At 41.6% G+C, this 22,497-nt stretch overlaps 1 protein-coding gene across 1 annotated transcript in view; it reads right to left on the reverse strand.

Moving 5' to 3' along the window:
* Window positions 1-22,497, reverse strand: part of LOC129510188 (DNA polymerase nu-like) — a 117,375-nt gene that overhangs the window by 93,093 nt on the left and 1,785 nt on the right. Inside the window, 3 exon segments of the mRNA XM_055326170.1 lie at window positions 6,729-6,821; window positions 7,187-7,270; window positions 19,180-19,244. Of these exon segments, the coding sequence (XP_055182145.1) occupies window positions 6,729-6,821; window positions 7,187-7,270; window positions 19,180-19,242 (240 nt within the window). The 5' untranslated portion in view covers window positions 19,243-19,244.

The raw sequence follows: 22,497 nt of genomic DNA on the forward strand, positions 1-22,497 counted from the left end.
AGTGAAGATTCATAATAAACTCGGCTTATCAAGTGTCTTAATCTAAATCCCTTGCAAAATCATTGCTGTCCATATGGGAGCTAAAGACACTTCACATAAGCTTGGAAACAAGATTCCTCCTGAGATTTAAATTCATGAAATCTAAATCCAGGGTATGTAAAATACCACGTAGGAGAATGAACTAAGAAAATGGCTACAAATGTGTAACTCAAGACTTTAGGAACACCCAACATTTCAATCACAGTTATCCTGGCATGAAGTCTGGGGGGTGACACCAGAATAGGATGATGGATTTTAAAACTCATTTTAAAAGGTCAAAACATTACATACGGGACAACATAAGATCATAAGAACATGGTTTGCTTGATTGCCAACACAGTGAATACACTTAGGTACAGCCATGCACACGGCGCATTACAGGTCCCCTGTGGGTCCCTGCCCTCCCCTGCAGGTAACCACCACTCTGACCTCCACTGTTAAGGCCACCTTCCCTAGCTACCTTCCTTCCTATCAAACTTCCTATCCTATCACAGGTACTCTGTGTGTGGCTTTTGCCCAACATGATGGTTTCAGGGCTCATCTGTGTTATATGAAGCAGCAAGCCCTGTTCTCAACTGTGTGAATGCAGGACAACTATATTTTATCCTTGATGGATACTAGTGGGTGGTTTATGGGCTATGATGAATAGTGCTGCTGTGAACACTGGGAGTCTGGATTTTGGTTAACTTCTGTCTGCAGCTGTGTTGAGCAGAAACACAGAGAGGAGTGGGATTACAAGGCCAACTGCAGCAGAGGCAACAGCAGGCAGTTCTCCCATGTAAAGGCACCAGTTTGTGCCCCATCAGCACCACATGAACATTCCAGTTGCTCCACATCTTTGCTAACACACATTGTCCCAGGTCTTAATGAGAGCCATCCTGGTAAATGTGAGGTGATATTCCATCATAGTTTCATATGTATTTCCCCAACAACTAATGCAGTTGGACAGTGTTCACATACTCATTGACTCAATAGATATCTTCCCTCATTAAACCCCTGTTAATGTCTTTTGCTCATCTAAAAAATTGGCTTGTGTGTCTTTTATTCCCCCTTGATTTATAGGAATTTGTAATTCTGGACAGGGTTTTTTTCAGTTGGTTATATTTACTGGAAATCTCTTTGCCCTCTGTGACTTGCTTATTTACTTGTTTAATGGCATCTCTTCAAAAACAGAGATTCTTAATTCTACTATCATCCAATTTATCAATCTTTTCCTGTAAGTGTGATGTATTTTGTGTCCTGTTCAGGAACATTTACCCACCTCAGGATCTTGAGGATTTATCCTTATGGCATTTTCTACAATCTTCGTTGTTTTGCTTTTTACATTTAGATGTAAAATTTGCTTGGAGTCTATTTCTGTGTATGGCATGAAATAAGGGGTCATTTATGAAAGCCCTCCTTACTCACTGCTTTGTAGAGCCGCCATCTCAGAGATCATGCCTTTCATACTCGCATGTGGACTCCTCATCCTGTGTCCACTGGTCTATTTGTTTACACTTGAATTGACACTACACTGTCCACTTAGTTCCTAGCAATCCCTATTGATTTAGGATTAGTCTTGATGTCCAACAGACTAAGTCCTCCAGTAGTGTTTCCCAAGATCACACTGGGTCTTAAATTTTTGCACTTGTGTCAATTTGGTAATCAGCTTGTCAGCTTCTACGAAAAACTGCTGCTAGGGTTTTAATTAAGATTGTTTTGAATCTATATAAATCACTTTGAGTAACTGATGCTATAACTCTTATGTAACACTGTAAGGCATGGAATTGTGTCCCTGTCTGTTTGAATAAAGACTGAGGACCCTAGGGTTGTGGCTAGCCACAGAATCATAAACCAGAGAGTCGACACAGTATCGTGGGAGTAGGCACTGCTAAGGGGGAGGCATCCTACCTCAGTACAACCCAGAATTGCCGTTTCCTTAGAAAAGCTATCCCCAGAGGGTTGAGAGTACATGAAAACACTTAGCCAAGAAAACTGCTTAAGATCGGTTAACTCTCCTTATCCTGATACCTTACTCACAAAGTAACTTTCTAACCACAGGCTCCCTGTATCTCTCTACTTGAGCCGTCCAAGAACACTTGAAAAGATTTAAGTATTTGATCTCATGAAATTTTGGACAAAGCCTTACCAGCATTGGTTCATGATCAGAGGCAGTGCCGCAACTGCCTACCGCCCTGCAAGCTTTATCACACGCTCCATGCTGGCTCCTGACCACACATTCTTCTCAGCTCCCTTCTCTCCGTGGCCACTCTCCGTAGCCTCTTGTTGGCACCTCCTCTTTCCTGACCTCTAAGTGTCAGTTTCTCAGCGTTCCGTTCTGTGGTTATCAATGCTAGCTGGCTTATGAGAAACAGCCGGGAGCTTCAAAGACATGCCTGGGCCTGGGTAGTCTAGCCCACAGACATGATTCTGTAGATCAGTTGCCACCCTGGGCATGGGTGTTTTTCCAAAGCTCCGGTCAGGGTAAGGGACCACCATCCCAGGGCAACTTTACTAAAAACTGACTACTTTCAAGTATGCATCTCCAGCACAAGACCTCTCACTGCCCAGACAGCTCCTGTGACATCTCTGTCGTAATATGTCTGAGAATGAATGTGTGACTCTCCCTGCAAACTGCTCCTCTCTGTTTTTCCTGACTGGTGGCCTTTTCTATCTGCTCAGTTGCACAACTGAGAAAACCAAGAGCTACCCCCACAGTCCTCTGTGGACTCACATGAACTCACATGCACAGAGTTTCTTTCTGCTCTGAAAATTTGTCTGTTGCTTCACTGTCACAACTGTCACTTGGACTGCTGAGCTTCAGTCCCCACCCCACAGTGATAGCCTATTAATGGGACTCCTCCTTTCTTCAACCAGCTATATGAGTGGACTTTTTAGGACACAGCAAATATCTGTTAGGATGGGCAGGATCCACTGACCACACCATGCAATGGCAAGGATGCAGAGCCACAGGAGCTCCTGCTCACGGATGGCAGGAATGCAGAATGGTACAGCCACTTTGGGGATAGTTTGTCAATTCCTTGCAAAACTCAATATACTCTCACCATATGATCCAGCAATCATGCTCTGTGGTATTCAAGCAGAGGAGCTGAAAATTTATGTCCACACAAAACCTACACACAGATGTTTATAGCAGCTTTCTTCCTCACTGCCAAAACTTAGAAGCAACCAAGATGTCCTTCAGAAGGTGAATGAGTAATAAACTGTGGTCCATTCAGACAATGGACTATTATTCATCATTAAAAAGAAACAATATATATGGGGCATCTGAGTGGCTCAGTGGTTCAGCGTCTGCCTCTGGCTCAGGTCGTGATCCTGGGGTCTTGGGATCGAGTCTCGCATTGGGCTGCCCACAGGGAGCATGCTTTTCCCTCTGCCTATGTCTCTGCCTCTCTCTATGTCTCTCATCAATAAATAAATAAAATCTTTTTTTTAATTTTTTTTATTTTTATTTATTTATGATAGTCACACACAGAGAGAGAGAGGCAGAGACACAGGCAGAGGGAGAAGCAGGCTCCATGCACCGGGAGCCCGACGTGGGACTCGATCCCGGGTCCCCAGGATCGTGCCCTGGGCCAAAGCCAGGCGCTAAACCGCTGCGCCACCCAGGGATCCCAAATAAATAAAATCTTAAAAAAAAAAAAGAAACAAGCTATCAAGTCAGGAAAAGACATGGAGGAAATTTAAATGCACGTTACGAAGGGGAAAGAAACCAATCTGAAAATGCTGCATGCTGTAGGATTCCACCTACAGGACATTCTGGAAAAGGTGAAGCTATGGGGACAGTGAAAATATCGGGGCAGGGGAGGGTGGAGAGGGGGTGTGGGTGGAGCATGAGAGTGTTTATGGCTGTGAACTACTCTGTGTGATACCATAAGGGTGGGCACCTGTCCTTACATATTTATCTAAACCTAGAGAATGCAATAGAAGCATTGACTCCTGAGGTGAACTATGGACTTTGGGTGATGATGACATGTCAGTGGAGGTTCATCAAGTGTAACCAATGGTCCCACTGGTCCCACTGGTGGGGATCCTGATAGTAAGGGAGACAGAGTGAGAGAGGGTGTCGTAGGTGGGAGGAAGGCAGGATATGATACTTCTTTGTACTTTCCACTCAATATTGCTGTGAAATAAAATATAAAATCTAATCAAAATAAAAGCCTGATAAAACCATATCTAAGATCATAGTTGCACCCTCACTTGAACTGTCCCTGGCTTCCCATTTTACTGAAGTCCACATCCCTCCCCCATGGAACAGGAAGGTTAAGGAAAGACAGCAGTCTTAATTTTCAATTTAGATCCATGTACATGTGTTCCCTAGTAAAAGTTCATCTTTTTTAAATGCACAAAATAGTATAATTTGATCAGTTAAAAGGAGAGGTTAATATGATTTACATCAATCATATCTCTGTGAAAAATAATGAAGGCCATTGTGATAATTCTGTCTATAAGAAAGCACATTGACACCAAAAGAGTTAGGTTTCCTTTTGTAGTTGCTGGTTGTCTGGAAGAGCGAAGGAGCAGCAGAGGGAAGGGCAACACTGCCAGCTGGTGCCGGGACAGAGAATAAGTTGGCCAGAGACCCTCTCTGCTAAGGGCCACCTGAGGGGAGTATGTGGCTTTGCCAGGTTCCGCTGCTGCTCCGGCTATCAGGCATGGTGGCCCTCTCTTCCATGCAGGTGTCAAATCCATGCTGGTTTCTCTTGGGAGGATGGGTCCTGCTCCCTGCTGCCCCAGATCTCAGTGAACAGAGAGACATTTGGCTCAGCCCCACCAGGTGCTAGTTCTGGCTGTTTGGCTCTGAAGTTGTACTGAACAAGTCAAACGAAAGCTTTGATCTGCACAGTTTACATCCTAGAGCAATAAGCAAGCCAGTAACTAAGGTAACTTTAGGTGCAGGAAACAAATGCCTGGAGGCATTACTGTTGTCTCTGTGGCCAGGGGAGGTCTGTCTGAAAGCAATACTTAAGCCAACAATCAGAAGCCACTGCGCAAACTCCAGAAGAGTGTACAGACCAGGAAAGAGCTCGTGCAGAACCTGTGAAGAGCAAGTGTGCTCACGGGACACTGGGTGTGAAGGGAGCTGGAGAAGGGACAGGGCCAGACCTGGGACCTGGGGACACACTAATCTAAGTGTCACAGGAAGCCCCTGGAATGTATGTCAGGTGAATGACATGATGTTTCTAATGGTGTAAAAGATCACTCTGCCTGGATGTGATGCATAACCAGCAAGGTAAGAGCAGCTGGGACACTGCTTAGGGGGCTTTGCAGGATTGTGAGTGGGAGGTGACTGAGCTGGTGACAGTGAGAAGGGAGGGAACAGGCACACTCAAGACCTATATTTGCAGGTAGAGACTGTAAGGCTGACTGCAGGGTAAGGCTGGAAGAAAATCCAACACAACTTGTAGGTTTCTGGAGGAAGTAGCTAGCTAATAATCACAGCAAGTACTTGTTGGTTTTTGAGAGCTCATATGTCAGGCATGGTCCCAAAAACTGTTTTACACACAGGCACACATATACACTTGTTAAATACTCACAAGATTGCTATAGGGAAAGGACTGTTATTATCCTTCTTTTATAGATCAGGAAACTCAGACACAGAATAGTCAAGTACACCCTCAAGCTGTGCAGGTAGTTGTGCTAGCTGACTCCACTGCCCTAACTCCACTCACTGTGGGTTCCCAAGGACTCAGGAGGATGACGGACGTCCACTGAGGTGGGGAAGGGGCGGATTCAAACCCGCTTCCTGACACATCACTCTATATGTGTCCCTGATTCACTCAAGAACTACCACCTGAGCCCACTGAGGGCTGCACATGAGGGTAGTCAGAAGGCAGGGGACTCTGGCAAGGCCAAGATGAGCAGAGCATGTGGTGCTGTTGGCCATGTGTGCAGGGAGGGAGGGAAGCTGCTGCTAAGTCCAGTGCTGGACACAACCCCGAGAACCCATGCTGGGGCCCCCAAGTCCACTTACTTACTGATCCCCACTCTGCATGCTTTCATGAATCTTATGGATTCTGAACATCTATTTATACTCTGTCATTCTGTTTTTAAATATATGTTTTAAAGATTTATTCATTTATTTTAGACAGCAAACAGAAGAGGGAGAGGCAAAGAATCCCAAGTAGACTTCCCCTGCCTCGAGCACAGAGTGTGACTCGGAACTCAATCCCATGACCCTGAGGCTACAACCCCAGGGCCAAAATCAAGAGGCAGACATTCAACCCACTGAACCACCCAGGCATCCCTATACTCTGCCATTCTGATAGAGCAGACTCTCACTCCTCCCTGTCCTTTAAAACACAAGCTCCTCTTAGGGGAAAGGTAGCTTAAACTTTCTAAAATAAATCTAGGAAGGGAGAAGACTGATGACCTTCCCCATTTCTAGTTTCTAACAGAGTCGTGAAATAAAGAGGCTGTGACTGGATTGTCAACAATTTGTTTTCAGAACAAAATTCTACCTCATTGTCCTTGGCAGAAAATGAAGTCAATGGATTGCTTCTGGAAAACTACTGCCTGCATCTTTCTCTGTGGTTCATACCAGGAGGGTAGCCTTGCCAGGAGCACCTTGTAGGAGTCACTGCCACACAGCCCACTGCAGGGGGCACAGGCAGGTCTGCAGGTGACTCACATGTGGTGTAGACATGCTACTGTCTCAAAAAGAAAGGGACAATTTTTGAACTTACCACAGCTTCTGATGTGGACGGGAGTCTCTGCAGCCCTGTTCTGGGAAGAGTCTCCATGGGACTCATCAGGTGCAGCTTTAGCTTGCCGAAGAGGATCTTCAACAAAAGCAGTGTCACTTGAGCGGATCTCAGATTTGAGAGAAACCTTGAACACCACTACCCAGCCATAGCAGCCCACCCAATTAGGTGCTACAAGCACTCAGATTCTGATCTCATACTTTTCTTGGATTATTCTTTTTTTATAATAAATTTATTTTTTATTGGTGTTCAATTTACCAACATACAGAATAACACCCAGTGTTCAGGCTTTGAAGAGATAGATCTCATTGTGAGAAAACAGACAACTTACATACTTTCCAGAAAATCAACATAAAATACTATTTATAAATTCAGAATAGATCTCTCTTTAATTCCTAAGAAGTATATTTTATAAAACAAAACAAAACAAAATTTAGCCTTACCTCTTGAAGCTGATTATTACTTGTTATAAGAAACTGCTCTCCTGCAACAAAATGAGCTTCTTGCTCCAATTCCTTGAGACGAGACTGTGAGTGTGACACGAAATCTCACTAAAGGATTTCACAATGTAAGATTATTTAATTTGCTCATCAAACAATTCCCAACAAAAGCTCTTATAAGGATTAAAAAACAGCCTACAATTTATCAAAATGGAAATTAAAAGTACATATTTTGACTCAATGGAAAACTCAGGCTCATAGAATCATTCTCTCCCAAACCTCAGGAAGCAAAGTGAAAGAAGCAAAATAGGAAATAACACACCGAAATAAAGGAAAGAATGAATTCTCCAGGAATATTACTACTAGAAAAGGGACCTAGAATCATATCATAAACTTCAAAACATCCAAAGTATCCCAAGGTAAAACAGGTAGGACCAAACTTCATGGTAACCATAGTGACGACCCCATAGTTCCCTCCCACTGAGCAGAGAGAGCAGCCACAGGGGACACCAGGGACAATGCTCTGAACAACCACACCGAACCTCATGGGATACAGCCTGGCTTCAAGGGTGGAAGGTCTGGGTGGTCCAAGTAAAAAGAATCTAACCATGTCCCATGAAATGTCTGACACAGAATGGAGCAGAAAAGAGGAGAAGAGCATGCCGAATTTACCAATCCCTCACCCCTTTGCCACTTCCATCAGAAGAAAAGGAGAAGGCAGCCAGGACTTTTAAAAAGTAATTATAAAAGAAAACAGCAGAGACAAACCAAGCAACCCTGCTGAAAAATCACCTGCATTCTATTCTTCATCAGACAAGAATGGCCTTGAGGCTGAAATTCTGAAAGACGTAATAAAGAGGGTCCAGAGAAGTTAGGAGCAGGACAAGTATGATACAAGTAAAGAGTATCTAGGCAAAGTATCAGTTAAAGTATGCCCAAACTCCACAGTCAAAGAAATAAATGAGAAAAAGAAAGCCAAGGAACAGAGCATCAAAGGACAGACAATGGACCCCTTCAGGCGTAAGCCATACCTCAGGAACAGAAACTCTGGTGACAAACTTTTGGAGCTTCCAGTTGAAACGGTACAGTAAACTTGCACATTAATGTACTCCCTGTGTTTAGGCATAAGAAGAAATGGATAAGGGATCCCTGGGTGGCGCAGCGGTTTGGCGCCTGCCTTTGGCCCAGGGCGCGATCCTGGAGACCCAGGATCGAATCCCACGTCAGGCTCCCGGTACATGGAGCCTCCTTCTCCCTCTGCCTGTGTCTCTGCCTCTCTCTCTCTCTCTCTCTGTGACTATCATAAATAAATAAAAATTAAAAAAAGAAGAAATGGATAAATACAAAAAGAGCAAAGCAAAAAGACAATTTCTTTTTTTCTAAAGATTTTATTTATTCATGAGAGACACAGAGAGAGAAGCAGAGACACAGGCAGAGGGAGAGGCAGGTTCCATGCAGGGAGCCTAATGTAGGACTCAATCCTGGGACTCCAGGATCACGCCCTGAGCCAAAGGCAGATGCTGAACCACTGAGCCACCCAGGCGTCCCCCCCCAAAAAAAAACAATTTCTTAAAAGAAACACAATAAGACAGAAACAGCTCTTCAGAGGAGGAAAAGATACAAACTACAAAGCAGCAGGCAGAACTGAGGCCTAAGCCCAGCTGGGCTCTGGGCCCTGCAGCCAGGCTGGATGCCGCATCATACCACGACATCATGCTACAAAGCAGGGACTGAGAGGAAGCTGGGCCAGTGTATATCAGTTACCTGCTGTCATGCAATAAACCAGTCCAAAGCAAACGCTGTTTTGTCCCCACTTCTGTGGATCAGCAACTTGGGTAGGACTCAGCTAGGTGCTGGTGCTAGGGGTGTGGCCCCATGAGTAGGGGTGTGTACATCTTTCATTAGATTCATTTCAAATTGTAGCCCATTTAAAAATTATGTTAACCAGAGCAGCCTCGGTGGCTCAGCGGTTTAGCGCCGTCTACAGCCCAGGGCGTGATCCTGGAGACCTGGGATCGAGTCCTGTGTCAGGCTCCCTGCATGGAATCTGCTTCTCCCTCTGCCTCTCTCTCTCTCTCCTCTCTGTGTATTCTCATGAATAAATAAATAAAATCTTTAAAAAAATATGTTAACTGGTGTTTTCTCATTGATAGGATTTCTCTGTTATAGTCTGCATATGAGTCCTTTGTCATATACATAAAAATACAATCAAAATACCAGCAGGGTTTTAAAAAAAGTAGATCAAAGAATTTTTATGGCAGTGCAAAGAGCCTAAGAACAGACAATACCATATAGAAGAAACACAAAGATGGAAGACATACCACAGGGCATCAAGACGTATTACAAAGCTATCATAACTAAGGCAGGGGATAAGCACAGGATAGACAAAAAAACAAAACAAAACATGAAACAGAACAGAGTTCAGAAAAAGATCCACATTGCATGGTGTTACAATCAAACACACATGGAGACCAGCCTTGAAAATTCCCAGAGCAGATGAAACCAATGTAGTCCTACAAGCAAAGCTTCATCTAGTCTATTTGGCAAGATAAGCAAGGCTAACTTGACCTGGGTCACTTCTTGCTTGTACCTCTGAAAATCATAAGTGAATCTCAAATTGTGCCCCCCCCAATTCTAATGTTGTAGTCCATTGCTGTGAAGAATAACCAGATCCTGCCTCCACACCACACAAGCTGCTTTATGACAATATACCTTCGAGCCTTGTTCCATGTCTTGATTTGAGTATCCTGGTTTGTAAACTGTCATTTTGGTGTGTGCACAATAAACTTTTGCTAATTACTACTTCAGTGCTCCACTGGTTTTACTTGTTTTTCTCTGAACTTCTGACAGCAGCAGTCTGACTTGCTACGCATATGTTACTGTAATTCAGCAGGGAAACGATGGTACTTTTAATAAATGATACTGAAATAAATAGCAATCAACCTGGGAAAAAATCTTAACCATACCTAATACCATATGGAAAAATTAACATGAAATGGAAGGTAGACTTAAAATAATACAGTTTATAGAAGAAAACATAGAAGAATATCTTGACCAGAAGGCAGACAAAAGATATTAGCACATAAAAATCCTTAAACATTTAAAAAAATGGTTCACTGGACTTCATTAAAATAAAGAAATTCTGTTACCCAAAATATCACTATTAAGATATTGTAAAGACAAGCCGTAGACACAGACTGGGCTAGAAAGTATTTTAGGTTCTATGAGCCACATATGGCCTCTGTCACATATTCTTCTTTATCTTGGTTTATGTGTTTGTCTTTTGGAAATTACAACAACTGCTCTTAACTTGTAGGACTTATAAAATAGGCCATAGGATGGATTTGGCCCATAGACTATATTATTTGCCAAACTATGGACTGGGAGAAAGAATTTTCAATATATTACAAAAGATTCAGATAAGGAATTTATTACAAAGGACTCACATACAGAATACATAAAGAACTCCTACAAATCAATATGAAAAATTCAGTTAACATAAATTTTAAAATGGGTGAAGTCTTTGCAAAATTGGATCACAAAAGAGTACATCCAAAATACCATCAAGCATATGGAAAGGTCCTTAATATGACTAATCCTCAGGGAAATGCAAACTAAATCCACAAAGATATACAATGACAGACCCAGGAGAATAGCTAAAGTGAGAAATACTGCCAGGCAGTATGTGCTGGTGAGGATGTAGCAAAGGTCACGAACAATTTCAAGAGGTCTTTGGAAGTACCTTCTACCACCTACACATACCCGGTTATCCAGCAATTCCACTTCTAGATGTAAAACCAAGAGACAGGAGCACAGTTAATGCATATGAATATTCACAGCCACTGTGATCATAGTGCCTACCAATGGGAAAGGATATAAAAAAGCTAAGACATGTTCTTAAATGGGTGTGATACTACAAGATGTATTGGAACCCACATCTGCTAAATTAACAAAAAAGTGAATCCCATAGCAAAAAAAAAAAAAAAGCCAGAACCAAAGAGCCCACACTGCATGGTTCCATTACATGAAGTTCAAAATCACTGAACAGAGTCAGATTAATGGCTCTCCCTGGGGGTAATAGACTAGGAGAGGCAGGAAGGAGGAGCCTTCTGGGTTCTGGAAATATCTAGATCTGTTCTGGGTGGAGTCATGTGTTTGTGTACATATGTAAAAATATATCAAGCTGTACGCTTGCAATTTACACCAAGAAGATTCTGGGAAGATGCAGAGTAGGAAGCACCTGTAAATGAGAAACTGCCTCTTGACCTGGATGACAGTTGCAGGGGCAGACACTGATTTGCAGGGGCAGACACTGATGCAACAATAATTTTGGACTTAGGAGTCTATTGAAGGTTTGGGCCTTTCAGGCTTAGAAGGTAAATTGCAAACTATTTTTGAACAATTTCAGCTCTTAGCACAATAGCAGCCACCCATCCCCATCTTCCACTCCCAGCCACATGGCAGGCAATCATCCACTTGTTTCTGGAATAGTATGCAGGAGCCAGGGTGGGCAAAAAGACTCTGTCCTCCAAATAGGAGGGATCTGGGCTCTGATTATTGATTCTAATAACACAGGTGCAGACAAATAGGCAGGCAGCCATTGTTGTCGCCCCTCCCCACATTGTTGTAAGACCCTCTCCTGCCAGCTGAACAACTTCTAGGGATTTAAAGGGCCAGCACCCTTTTACATCCCCCTTCATTTTTCACTTTTCCTCTTTTGGGGAGCCAGAAATTAAAGACAAGTTTGTTAGACAACTATTGCTTATATAGGAAATATTAGAAACAGACTGTGTATGTCCAAGAAAAATCTTGGAAAAAAACATGAGAAGATCTGAAGCTTACCCCTCAGGCTAATCTTTGGTACCACATAGCAGATAGCCTATAGCAACCAAAAAGCAAAACAAAACAACTCACACAAAACAGCAAACCCTGTGATAGGGGGAGAATATGATTTCCAGAGCTACCACATTATCAGATTCAAATGTCCAGTGTTCAATGAAAAATTTCAAGGCATATGAACAAAAGCATCCCATTCAGAGGGGGAAAAAACCCAAAAACAGAAATTGTTCCTGGAAAAGACCTAATGGCAGATCTACCGAAGATTTTTTTTATAATAAATTTATTTTTTATTGGTGTTCAATTTACCAACATACAGAATAACACCCAGTGCTCATCCCGTCAAGTGCCCCCCTCAGTGCCCGTCACCCATTCACCCCCACCCCCTGCCCTCCTCCCCTTCCACCACCCCTAGTTCATTTCCCAGAGTTAGGAGTCTTTATGTTCTGTTTCCCTTTCTGATATTTAGACAAAGATGTTAAAACAACTATTTTAAAGATGCTCCAAGAACTGAAGGAGGATGTGACAAAAGTCAAGAAAACAATGTGTGAGCAAATGAGGGGGATTTAATTGCAGATTTGAGCAGGCAGAAGAAAGAATCAGTGAATCTGAAGATAGGACAATGGGCCTTACAGAGGCTGAGGAACAGATGGAAAACAAATTAAAGAAAAGTGAATAGAGCCTAAGGGACCTGTGGGACACCACCAAACAGACGAGCATATGTATTGTGGGTGTCCCATAGGGAGAGAGAACAAGGGGCAGCAAAAATATTTGAAGAAATAATGGCTGCAAACTTCTCAAATTTGATGAAATATGTGAATATAAACATCCAAGAAGCTCCATGAACTTCAAGTAAGAGGAAGTAAAAGAGATCAACACCAAAGGCACATTATAATCAAAGTTTCAAAAGACAAAGATGAACAGATAATCTTGAAATTAGCAAGAGAGAAGTGTCATCATATATTAGGGATCCTCAGTAGGGTCAGTAAGCAGATATCTCATTAGAAACTTCAGAGGCCAGAAGACTGTGGGCCAATATTTTCAAAGTGCTAAAAGGAAAAAACTGTCAACTAAGCATCCTGCATCTGGCAGAACTGTCCTTCAAGGGCAAGGGAGAGATTGAGACATTCTCAGGTAAAAAAAACTGAGGGAGATGTGATCACTAACCTGCCCTGGAAGAAATGCTCACGTTTCTCCAGAGTGAAATGAAAGGACACTAGGTAGTAACTCAAAGCGATGTGGAGAAATAAGGAGCTCAAGAAAGATAAATATATAGGCAGTTATATAAATTAGTAATATAGTAACAATTTGCCACTCTACTTTTTGTTTTCTCCATCCTTCAAAAATTATGAGTATAAAAGCTAATATTACTGTAACTTCAGTTTGTAACTCCAAATCTTATTTCCTATATAATTTAAGAGACTAATGCACTTTAAAATTTTTTCAGCTTATGTTTGGGGCACACATGTATAAAGATATAATTTTGTGGCAACAACAACTGAAAGGGGTGGGGACAGAGCTGTAAAGGAACAGTGTTTTTGTGTGTTATTCAAGTTAAGCTGTTATAAACTCAAATTAGAGTGCTATAATGTTAGGATGTTAAATGTCATTCCCATGGTAACCACAAAGAAAATAGCTAAAGAATATACACAAAAGAAAATGAGAAAGGAATTTAAATGATTCGCTACCAAAAAATCAACTAAACACAAAGAAGACAGTAATGTAGGAAATGACAGACAAAAAAAACCTATAATACATATATAAAACAGTTTAATGACAGAAGTAATTCCCTTCTAATCAGTAATTACTTACATGTAAATGGGTTAAACTCTCCAATCAAAAGACAGAGACTGGAAGAATAGATAAAAACACATGATCCAACTACATGCTGTCCGTAAGAGACAAACTTTAAATTCAAAGATACAGACACGTTGAAAGTACAAGGATAGAAAGAGATACACAAATAGTAACACAAATAGATCAGGGGTGGCTATATTAATATCAGAAAAAAATAGACTTTAAATAAAAAATGGTTACAAGAGACAAAGGATGACACGTATTCAATACAGCAAGAAGATAAAACAATTATAAACATTTACATACCCAATGACAGACCATCAAAATATATCAAGAAACAACTGTCAGAATTAAAGAGAGAAATAGACAATTCTACAATAGTTGTTAGGAGACTTGATTACTCCACTCACAATAACAGGTAGAACCACCATACAGAAAATAAGGAAACAGAGGACTTAAGCAGTACAGTAAACCAACCAGATCCAACAGACACACAGAGCACCACCCAGCAACTACCACACACAGATTCCTCACGTGCACATGAGACATTTTCCAGGACAGACCATATGTTAGGCCACAAATTAAGACTCAAGAGACTTCAAAAAACAGTTATTTTTTGAAAGCATCTTCCCTGACTACAAAGCATCTTCTTTGACTACAACAGGATGAAGTTAGAAATCAATAACAAAAGGAAAACTGGAAAATTCACAAAACTGGAAACTAAAATTATTTTTAAACAACCAAAAGATCAAAGAGAGTTCAGAAATTACTTAGAGATTAATGAAAATGAAAATACAATATACTAAAACTTATGGAATGCAGTAAATCAGTAATAAAGGGGAAATTTATAGCTATAAATGCTATAAATATTATAGATATTAAGAAACAAGAAATCTGAAATCAATAACTTAACTTTACAACTTAAGGAACTAAAAAAAAAGAACAGACTAAACTCAAAGGTAGCAAAAGGAAGAAGATAAGAAACATCAGAGCAGAGATAAATGAAATAAATAGGGAAACAATGGAGAAAATCAATGAGACCAAAAGTTAGTTCTTCAAAATGATTTTAAAAATTGACAAATTTTCAGCAGATAGACTAATTAAAAAGAGAAAACTCAAATTATTAAAATCAGAAATGAAGTTGGGGACATTATTCTACAAAAATAAAAAGAATTATAAGAGTACTAAGAATGACTGTACACCAACAAATTGGATAACCTAGATGAAATGGATAAATTTCTAAAATCACAAAACCTATCAAGACTAAATCACCAAGAAATAGAAAATCTGAATAGTCCTATAATAGTCCTTATAACTAGTAAGGAGATTGAATCAATAATCCATCTCCCAACAAAGAGCCCCAGATCATTAGCTTCACAGGTGAATTCTACCAAACATTTAAAGAAGAACCAATATCAATCCTTCCCAAACTTTTCCCAAAAAATGGAGAGGAGGGAAGACCATTTCTTAATTCATTCTATGAGGCCAGCATTACCCTGATACCAAAGCCAGAGATATAAGAAAATTATAGACTAACAACATTTATGAACATTGATGCAAAAATCCTCAAAAAAATACTAGGAATGTATTCAAAGAACTATATACCAGGACTAAGTGGGATTTATTCGTAGAATACAAGTATGGATCAATTCATGAAAACTGATCAATGTAAAACGCCCCATCAGCAGAATGGAGGGGTTATAAGAGTACAGGATCATGTCGACTGATGCACAAAAATCATCTGACAATATTTAACACTCTTTCATGATAAAAATACTTAACAAACTTAAAACAGAAGGGAACTATCTCCACATAATAAAAACCATATAAAAAAACTGACAGGAAACATCATACTCAATGGTGAAAGACTAAAAGCATTTCTTCTAAGATGAGAAACACGGAAAGGTTGCTTGCTTTCACCACTTCTATTCAGTTCAACATCGTACTGGAAGTTCTGGTCAGAGCAATTAGACAAGAAAAATAAATAAAAGGCATCCAAACTGGGACAGAAAAAGTAAAATTACCTCTGCAGGTGATATGATTTTATGCGTAGAAAACTCTAGAGCCCATACCAAAAAAAAAAAAAAAAAGCAAAACCAAAAAAACAAGAAACTGTTAGAACTTTGGAACTCAGCAAAGTAGCAGGATACATCAACACATAAAAGTCAGTTGCATTTCTACACATGAACAATCTGAAAGGGAAATTACAAAAACAATTTCATTCATAGCAGCATCAAAAAGAATAAAATACTTAGGAATTAGCAAAGGAGGTGAAGGACTCATACAATGAAAATTATAAAACACTGCTGAAATAAATTTTAAAATAAATGAATGGAAACATCTCATGTTCATGGATTGGAAAACTTAATATATTAAAATATGAAAACTACTCAAAGTGATCTACAGATTCAATGCAATTTCTATTAAAATCCCAAAGACTTTTTCAGAACTAGAAAAAATGCATCCTAAAATTCATATGAAATCTCAAGAGATTCCAAATAGCCAAATCTTGAAAAAGAACAAATGTAGAGGATTCATACTTTCTGATATCAAAACTGACTACAAATCTACACTAACCAAAACAGTGTGTACTGGTATAAGGACAGACAGAGAAAGAATACAATAGTGAGCCCAGCAATAAATTTTTGCATGTAGGATCAAATGATTTTTGACAAGTGTGCCAAGAATATTCAATGGAAAAAGTACAGTCTTTTCAACAAATGGTGTTGGGAAAACTGGACATTCACATGCAGAAAAATGAAGGTAGACTCTTATCTCACACCATATACAAAAATTAACTCATAATTATCAAGGACCTAAATTTAAGACCTACAACAGTAAAACTCTTAGAAAGAGACACAGGACAAAAGCTTCACTATATTGGATTTGAAGGTGATTTCTTGAATATGATAACAAAGGCAGAGGGACAAGAGAAAAAAATTTTAATTGGACTATGAAAATTTTAAATTTTTGTGCATCAAGTCACTATCAAAGAGCAAAAAAGGCAACCCATAAAATGGGAGAAAATATTTATAAATCATATATCTGATAAAGTATTACTATCCAGAATATATAGAGAACATCTAAAACTCAACAAAAAGAAAAAATTAACAACCCAATTCAAAAATGGGCAAAGGACCTGAATAGACATTTTACCAAAGAAGATTCACAGATGGTCAGTAAGCACATGAAAAGATGATGAACATTACTAATCATTAGGGGAATGGAATCAAAACTACAGTGTGAGATACCACCTCACACTCATTGGGATGGCTATTATAAAAACAAAACAAAAGAAGCTCAGAAAATGACAGGTATTGGTGAGGATGTGTAGAAAGTGCACTTACGCATGTTAGTGGGAGTGCAAAATGGTACAGCCACTGTGGAAAAAGTATAATGGTTCCTCAAAAAATGAAAAATTACCATAAGATCTAGCAATTCACTCTGGGATATACACTCAAAAGAAATGAAAGCAGAGTCTCAAAGAGATATTTGTACACCCATTCTTATAGCAGCATTACTTACAATGGTTAACACATGGAAGCAGCTCAAGTTGCTTACATCCACTGGCAGATGAATAGTAAGCAAAATGTGGTATATATGTACAATGGAGTAGTATTCAACCTCAAAGAGGAAGATAATTCATGTAGCAACATGCTATAACAAGGATGAATGTTGAAGACATTATGCTAAGTGAAATGAGCCAGGGAAAAAAGACAAGTTCTGTATGATCGTGAAGTGCTTAGAGCAGTGTTGTCACAGAAAGAAAGCATAGTGGTGGCTGGTGTGAGCTAGAGTGAGGGGAGGATGGGCAGGACTGAAGGGGCACAGAGTTTCAGCTTTGCAGTTCTGGGGATGTATGGTGATGACGACTATACAATCATGTCAGTGTACTGAATATCACTGTACTGTCTAATTAGGAATGGTTAAGATGGTAAGTTTTATGTTAAATGTATTTTATCACAATTAAAAATAGTTGCATTATTCACTGTATGCAATTTCTTTCTCAATTAAAAAAGTACATAAAAAGGAAAAATCAGGTGTATTATAAACCTAAATGCAAAGGCTAATGAAAATAGATTTTAAACACAACACCTGAGAATAGTTCATGAGCTTGACATAAGAAAGCTTTCTTAAACAGCATAGTGAAAGCAGTAATCATAAAGACAAATATTGGTAAATTACACCACATTAAAAATTTAGAACTTCTATTTGTCAAAAGACACCATTAGGAAAGTACAAAGGTAACAGAGAGAGGGAGAAGGTATATATAACAGGTTTGTAACTGGATTTTATCAAGATGTACTATAAGGGAAAGAGAGCCCTCCATGTAAAAATGGGTAAGAAACCTGAAAAGCTGTTTTACCAAAGAGAAACTCCTAGTAGACAATGATGATACTAAAAGCTATCCCATCTCATTAGTAGTCAGGAAAACAGAAACCAAAATCATAAGGAGATACCATTACATTCCCACCAGAGTAGGTGTTCCTGCAAACCTGGTGTCCCCATACAGGGGAGGATGAGCAATGGCAGGACCTGAGTGTGCTTCTGGCAGGTGTGACTTTGGAAAAGCAATTCAGTGTTCCTTACTAAAGCTGAGGAGACCATCCTGGGTCCCAGGGAAGTGGGTGCTGGTGGGCCCAGGAGACATGTTCAAGGGAACAGCATGGTTTGTAAGGGCCGCCAGCTGGCCACAATGCAGATGCTATCCATAGGGGTATAGGGTGAGGGGTGTGACAGCAGACCAGCACCAAGTGACACAGGACATGGTGAGGCTGAGACTTGGAGGCAGAGGGAGAGTGGTCAGCTGACCACTGACCCACAGTCCCAAAGGAGAGCCCAACACTGTTTAGGCGCTGAGGTGGAACACAGCAAAGGAAAGCAACAAGGTAGTGACTCCACAGCCAGGGCAGGGATGACTTTCGATAGCAGGGTTGAGATAGGGAAAGGGCACACAGGGCTTCTAGAAATTCTACGCTTTGGCCTAGTGATGGTTATGCTAGAGTTTCCTTTAAAATAACTTACGTGACACATTTTAATGCCTTTTTCATGCATCTCTATGCATCCCTCTGCATTTCTTATTTTTGACAGAAAGTTCTGTTATTGCTTTTTCAAAGAACCCAAGAAAGCAGTGAATTCCCCTCACCAAACAGTAGGATTCCTTGTGAGAGAGCCTGACCTTTGAGAAGCTGGAGGATCCATGACATCCCGCACATGCCATGGGGCAAGGGCCCAGCTGCCCGCCTGGTACTCACCTGCACACATCAGACACAGGAGGCATCGGCGTTGTTTGGTGCATGCAAGGAAGGGAGCAGGGGGTAGGAAAGACTTATAGGCACCACAGCTCTACAATAAGAACGCACCCCAAGAAGTGCTGAAGTCCTTTCCATTTCTTCTCTGTTCACCCGAATGCTGTGGCTTTCCATCACTGTGATTCAAACACCAAAGAGAAAACTTGTACTCTCTCAATGAGTCATTTCTGCCAAAGGCTCAAGGACAAGCAGCTAGCCTTGCTCCCTGATGAGGACAATAATGACAGTGCCTGCTGTGTCCAACCTCAACTAACCATCCACTCGGGTCAGTGCTCGAGCTCCGTGTGGTGGTGGTTGGCATGGGGATGCGCTCTGGCCAGCTGCCAGGGATGGACTTGCCTCGGGCCAGGTGAGCCTCAGAGTGCCCAGCAGGACCTGGGCAGAGTGGGGGCTAAGAGGCAAAGACAGAGGAGAGCCCTCAACCCTGTCCTCAGGGCTGTCCTGAGGGGGCAGGGCTGAACAATAGCACACACTAGGACGAACTGACATGCAGAACATGCCACAGGCTCCTCCTGCACTCCTGTTCTGCGGCTCTCAGGAGCATGGGGCTGCCCCTTGGCCCAGGCACCCAGCAGAACCACACAGTACAAAGGGATCCCATGTGACTGAGAGGTCAGAACCTCTGGTCCTTCTAGATCAACAGGTGATGCGGTCCAACTCCTCTTATTACAGAGAAGGCAAATAGAGAGCTGGCTACCTCTCAGTGCCTACATAACACACTGCCTATGTCTAAATAAGAGATAAACAGTTGCTCTCAAACAATGTTGAGAATTCCCTAGAAAGAGGACTGTCCATCATCTTTATGGTACCTTACCTGCCAAAATTGGTATCAGAGGAAGCTCCAAAGTACAAAATAGTTGCCATAAACCATAAACCTATTTTGTAGAAAAGAAGTAATACCTATGTTACTTTTAAATTATTTCTACCTGCACATAGCTAATAGCCTACCTGACTGTATAATCTGGGCAACTCCTAAGTGAGTGGTGGCACCTATCCAACAGCAGCTTCCCACTGTCCTCCTTCCTAATAAAGCTCCTATTTCCTTCAAGTATCCTATTTCATTATCAAGATCTCATACAGATATTTAGAAATATCAAGTAGGCCAAGTCCCACTCTCAATTTTCTTTAATCTTTCTCATTTCAAAAATTCTTTAAAGATTTTATTTATTTGAGAGAGGGAGTGCATGAGCAGAGGGGAAGGGCAAAGGGAGAGGGAGAAGCAGACTTCTCACTGAGCAGTGAGCTCATTGGGCCTTAATCCTGGGACTCTGAGATCATGACCTGAGCTGGAGGTAGACACTTCACTGACTGAGCCACCCAGGCACCCTAATCTTTTTCATTTTAAAGTGTGATGTAGGTATTTTTAGACTTTTAGTCTTCCATTTTAACTTCAGAATAGGTTTACTGAATTCCCAAAAGTATAACTAGGATTTTCATTGGTTTTTGCATTGGCTTTGTAGATTAGCGTGGGGGGAGGTGAAATCTATTAGGTCACCTTCTCCAATAATACAAAACATCTCTGCGTTTATTCACACTGTCTTCATGCTTCTTCTCAGAGCTTCTGTCATGTGCATTCCTTCCTGCTGCCGTGTGAAAGTCCTTGGCCTCACCTGCCCCTGTGCTGTGCCCTTGCACTCTTGACCTGCTCCTCCACACCCAGTGCCCTGCACTTTGCCCTCAAGGAAGGGTTGACGGGCAGCAGGGGAGAGAAGTGGGTTTCCTCTCTCCTGCTGGACCCTACCCCGCAGCCCACAGTTCTTGGCCCACAGCCACAGCTCCTGGTGTCTGGCCTCCTGACTCCTCGGCAGCCCCTGTAGGGCCACTGCTCTCCCCATGTTCTGGTGACAGCTTACCCTCCAAGCCCAGAGGTAGAGGAGATTACTGCCAGTGCCTGTCCCCAGAGGCTTCTCCATCCCCTGCTGGCCCCCTCATACCTGGTCTCACCTCCATATATTGTCCCTTCCTTCAGCTTTTCTTGACTGTTCCCTCAATGCCCTCTGCTTCCTAATGAGACTGAGTAGAGCTGGGTCCATCCCACTTTTAAACTAAAATATATACTCAGCTTTTATGTTAACTGCAGCATTAGAAACATTTCAACTGAGGAGTGCTTGGGTGGCTCAGTGGGTTAAGCATCTTACTTTAGCTCAGGTCCTGATCTCAGGGTTGTGAGATTGAGCCCCATATTAGACTCTACACTCAGTGGGGCACCTGCTGGAGATTTTCTCTCCCTCTGTCACTACCCCTACTCATGCTCTCCATCTTTCTGTAATAAATAAATAAATAAATCTTAAAAAAAAAAGTTCCAACTGAATTGGTGGCTTTTAAAAATGCTACAATTGTTAACCTACAGAAAACATTTTTAAAACTTGAGGTCTTATCACATGGACTATCGTTCTATGAGTAATGCACAAGTTAACTTGGCCTTAGAATTCTATCTTCCATTTCCTGCATACTCAAAGATGCTCTGGGAGTGTGGATAGGAGTGAGAGATGCTCTTGGGGAACAGTGAGCGAGAGTGCTTGCTAACCCCAAGTTATAATAAAATGCCTTGCCTTCAACTGGGAACAAAGGCCCATTGTAAGTCTGTAGAGTATTTTCAGGTTCACACGTACATTCTGATTCTTTAAAAGATCGAAAGAATGAAAGATTAGGCAAACTTGGCAACAATGTTCATCACAATGCAGAAAGTGACACAAGCCACACAAATGGGCACCAGCTGGGTGGCAGGAGTCTTTCCATGGCAGACATGACACAGCCAGTGGCATTACAAAATACCTCAAGCAGGTGAGCCCCCAGGCTACTGAATATCCTTCTTATTGGGCAAATGCAAGCTACCTGGAGCCTCACACTTTCTCCCTGACCCAGTTTTTCCCTCACTTTACAGGAACTGTAAAGGAGCTGTGTCCAAGGTGCAAAGATCACACAGAGGTAGAGACAGATGAGCACCCTCCACACAGCTCAGCAAGCTAAGGAGCCAAGTGGCCACCCTCACCACCCATCCACACCTGGATGACGCCTCCAGAGGCCCTGAGAGTGAACAAACAGGGCAGGGTATGAGCCGTAGCCTTCAGCACTATCTGACTCTCCTTCCTTGAACACCTCACTCTGTCAAATGATTCTCCACATTCTGCTTTTGGCCTCAAGGCCCCAAGCCAGAGAAACCTCAGTATGAGGAGTCAACAGTGGCCTGACATAGCCTAGCATTTGCTCTCTGATCATCCCCAGCCTTGTGTCTCCTGGATGACTGGTCTGGGGGTTCCATGAGCAGACTGAGTTTTCTACAGGACAGAGCTGACCATACGGCTCCCACTTGGAATGGTTCTCCAGCTGGGGCTTCCCCGGGATGAGACTGAGCTCCAGCATGGGACC

The sequence above is a fragment of the Nyctereutes procyonoides genome, unplaced genomic scaffold (assembly GCF_905146905.1).
Source record: "Nyctereutes procyonoides isolate TBG_1078 unplaced genomic scaffold, NYPRO_anot_genome, whole genome shotgun sequence".
Lineage (NCBI taxonomy): Eukaryota > Metazoa > Chordata > Mammalia > Carnivora > Canidae > Nyctereutes > Nyctereutes procyonoides.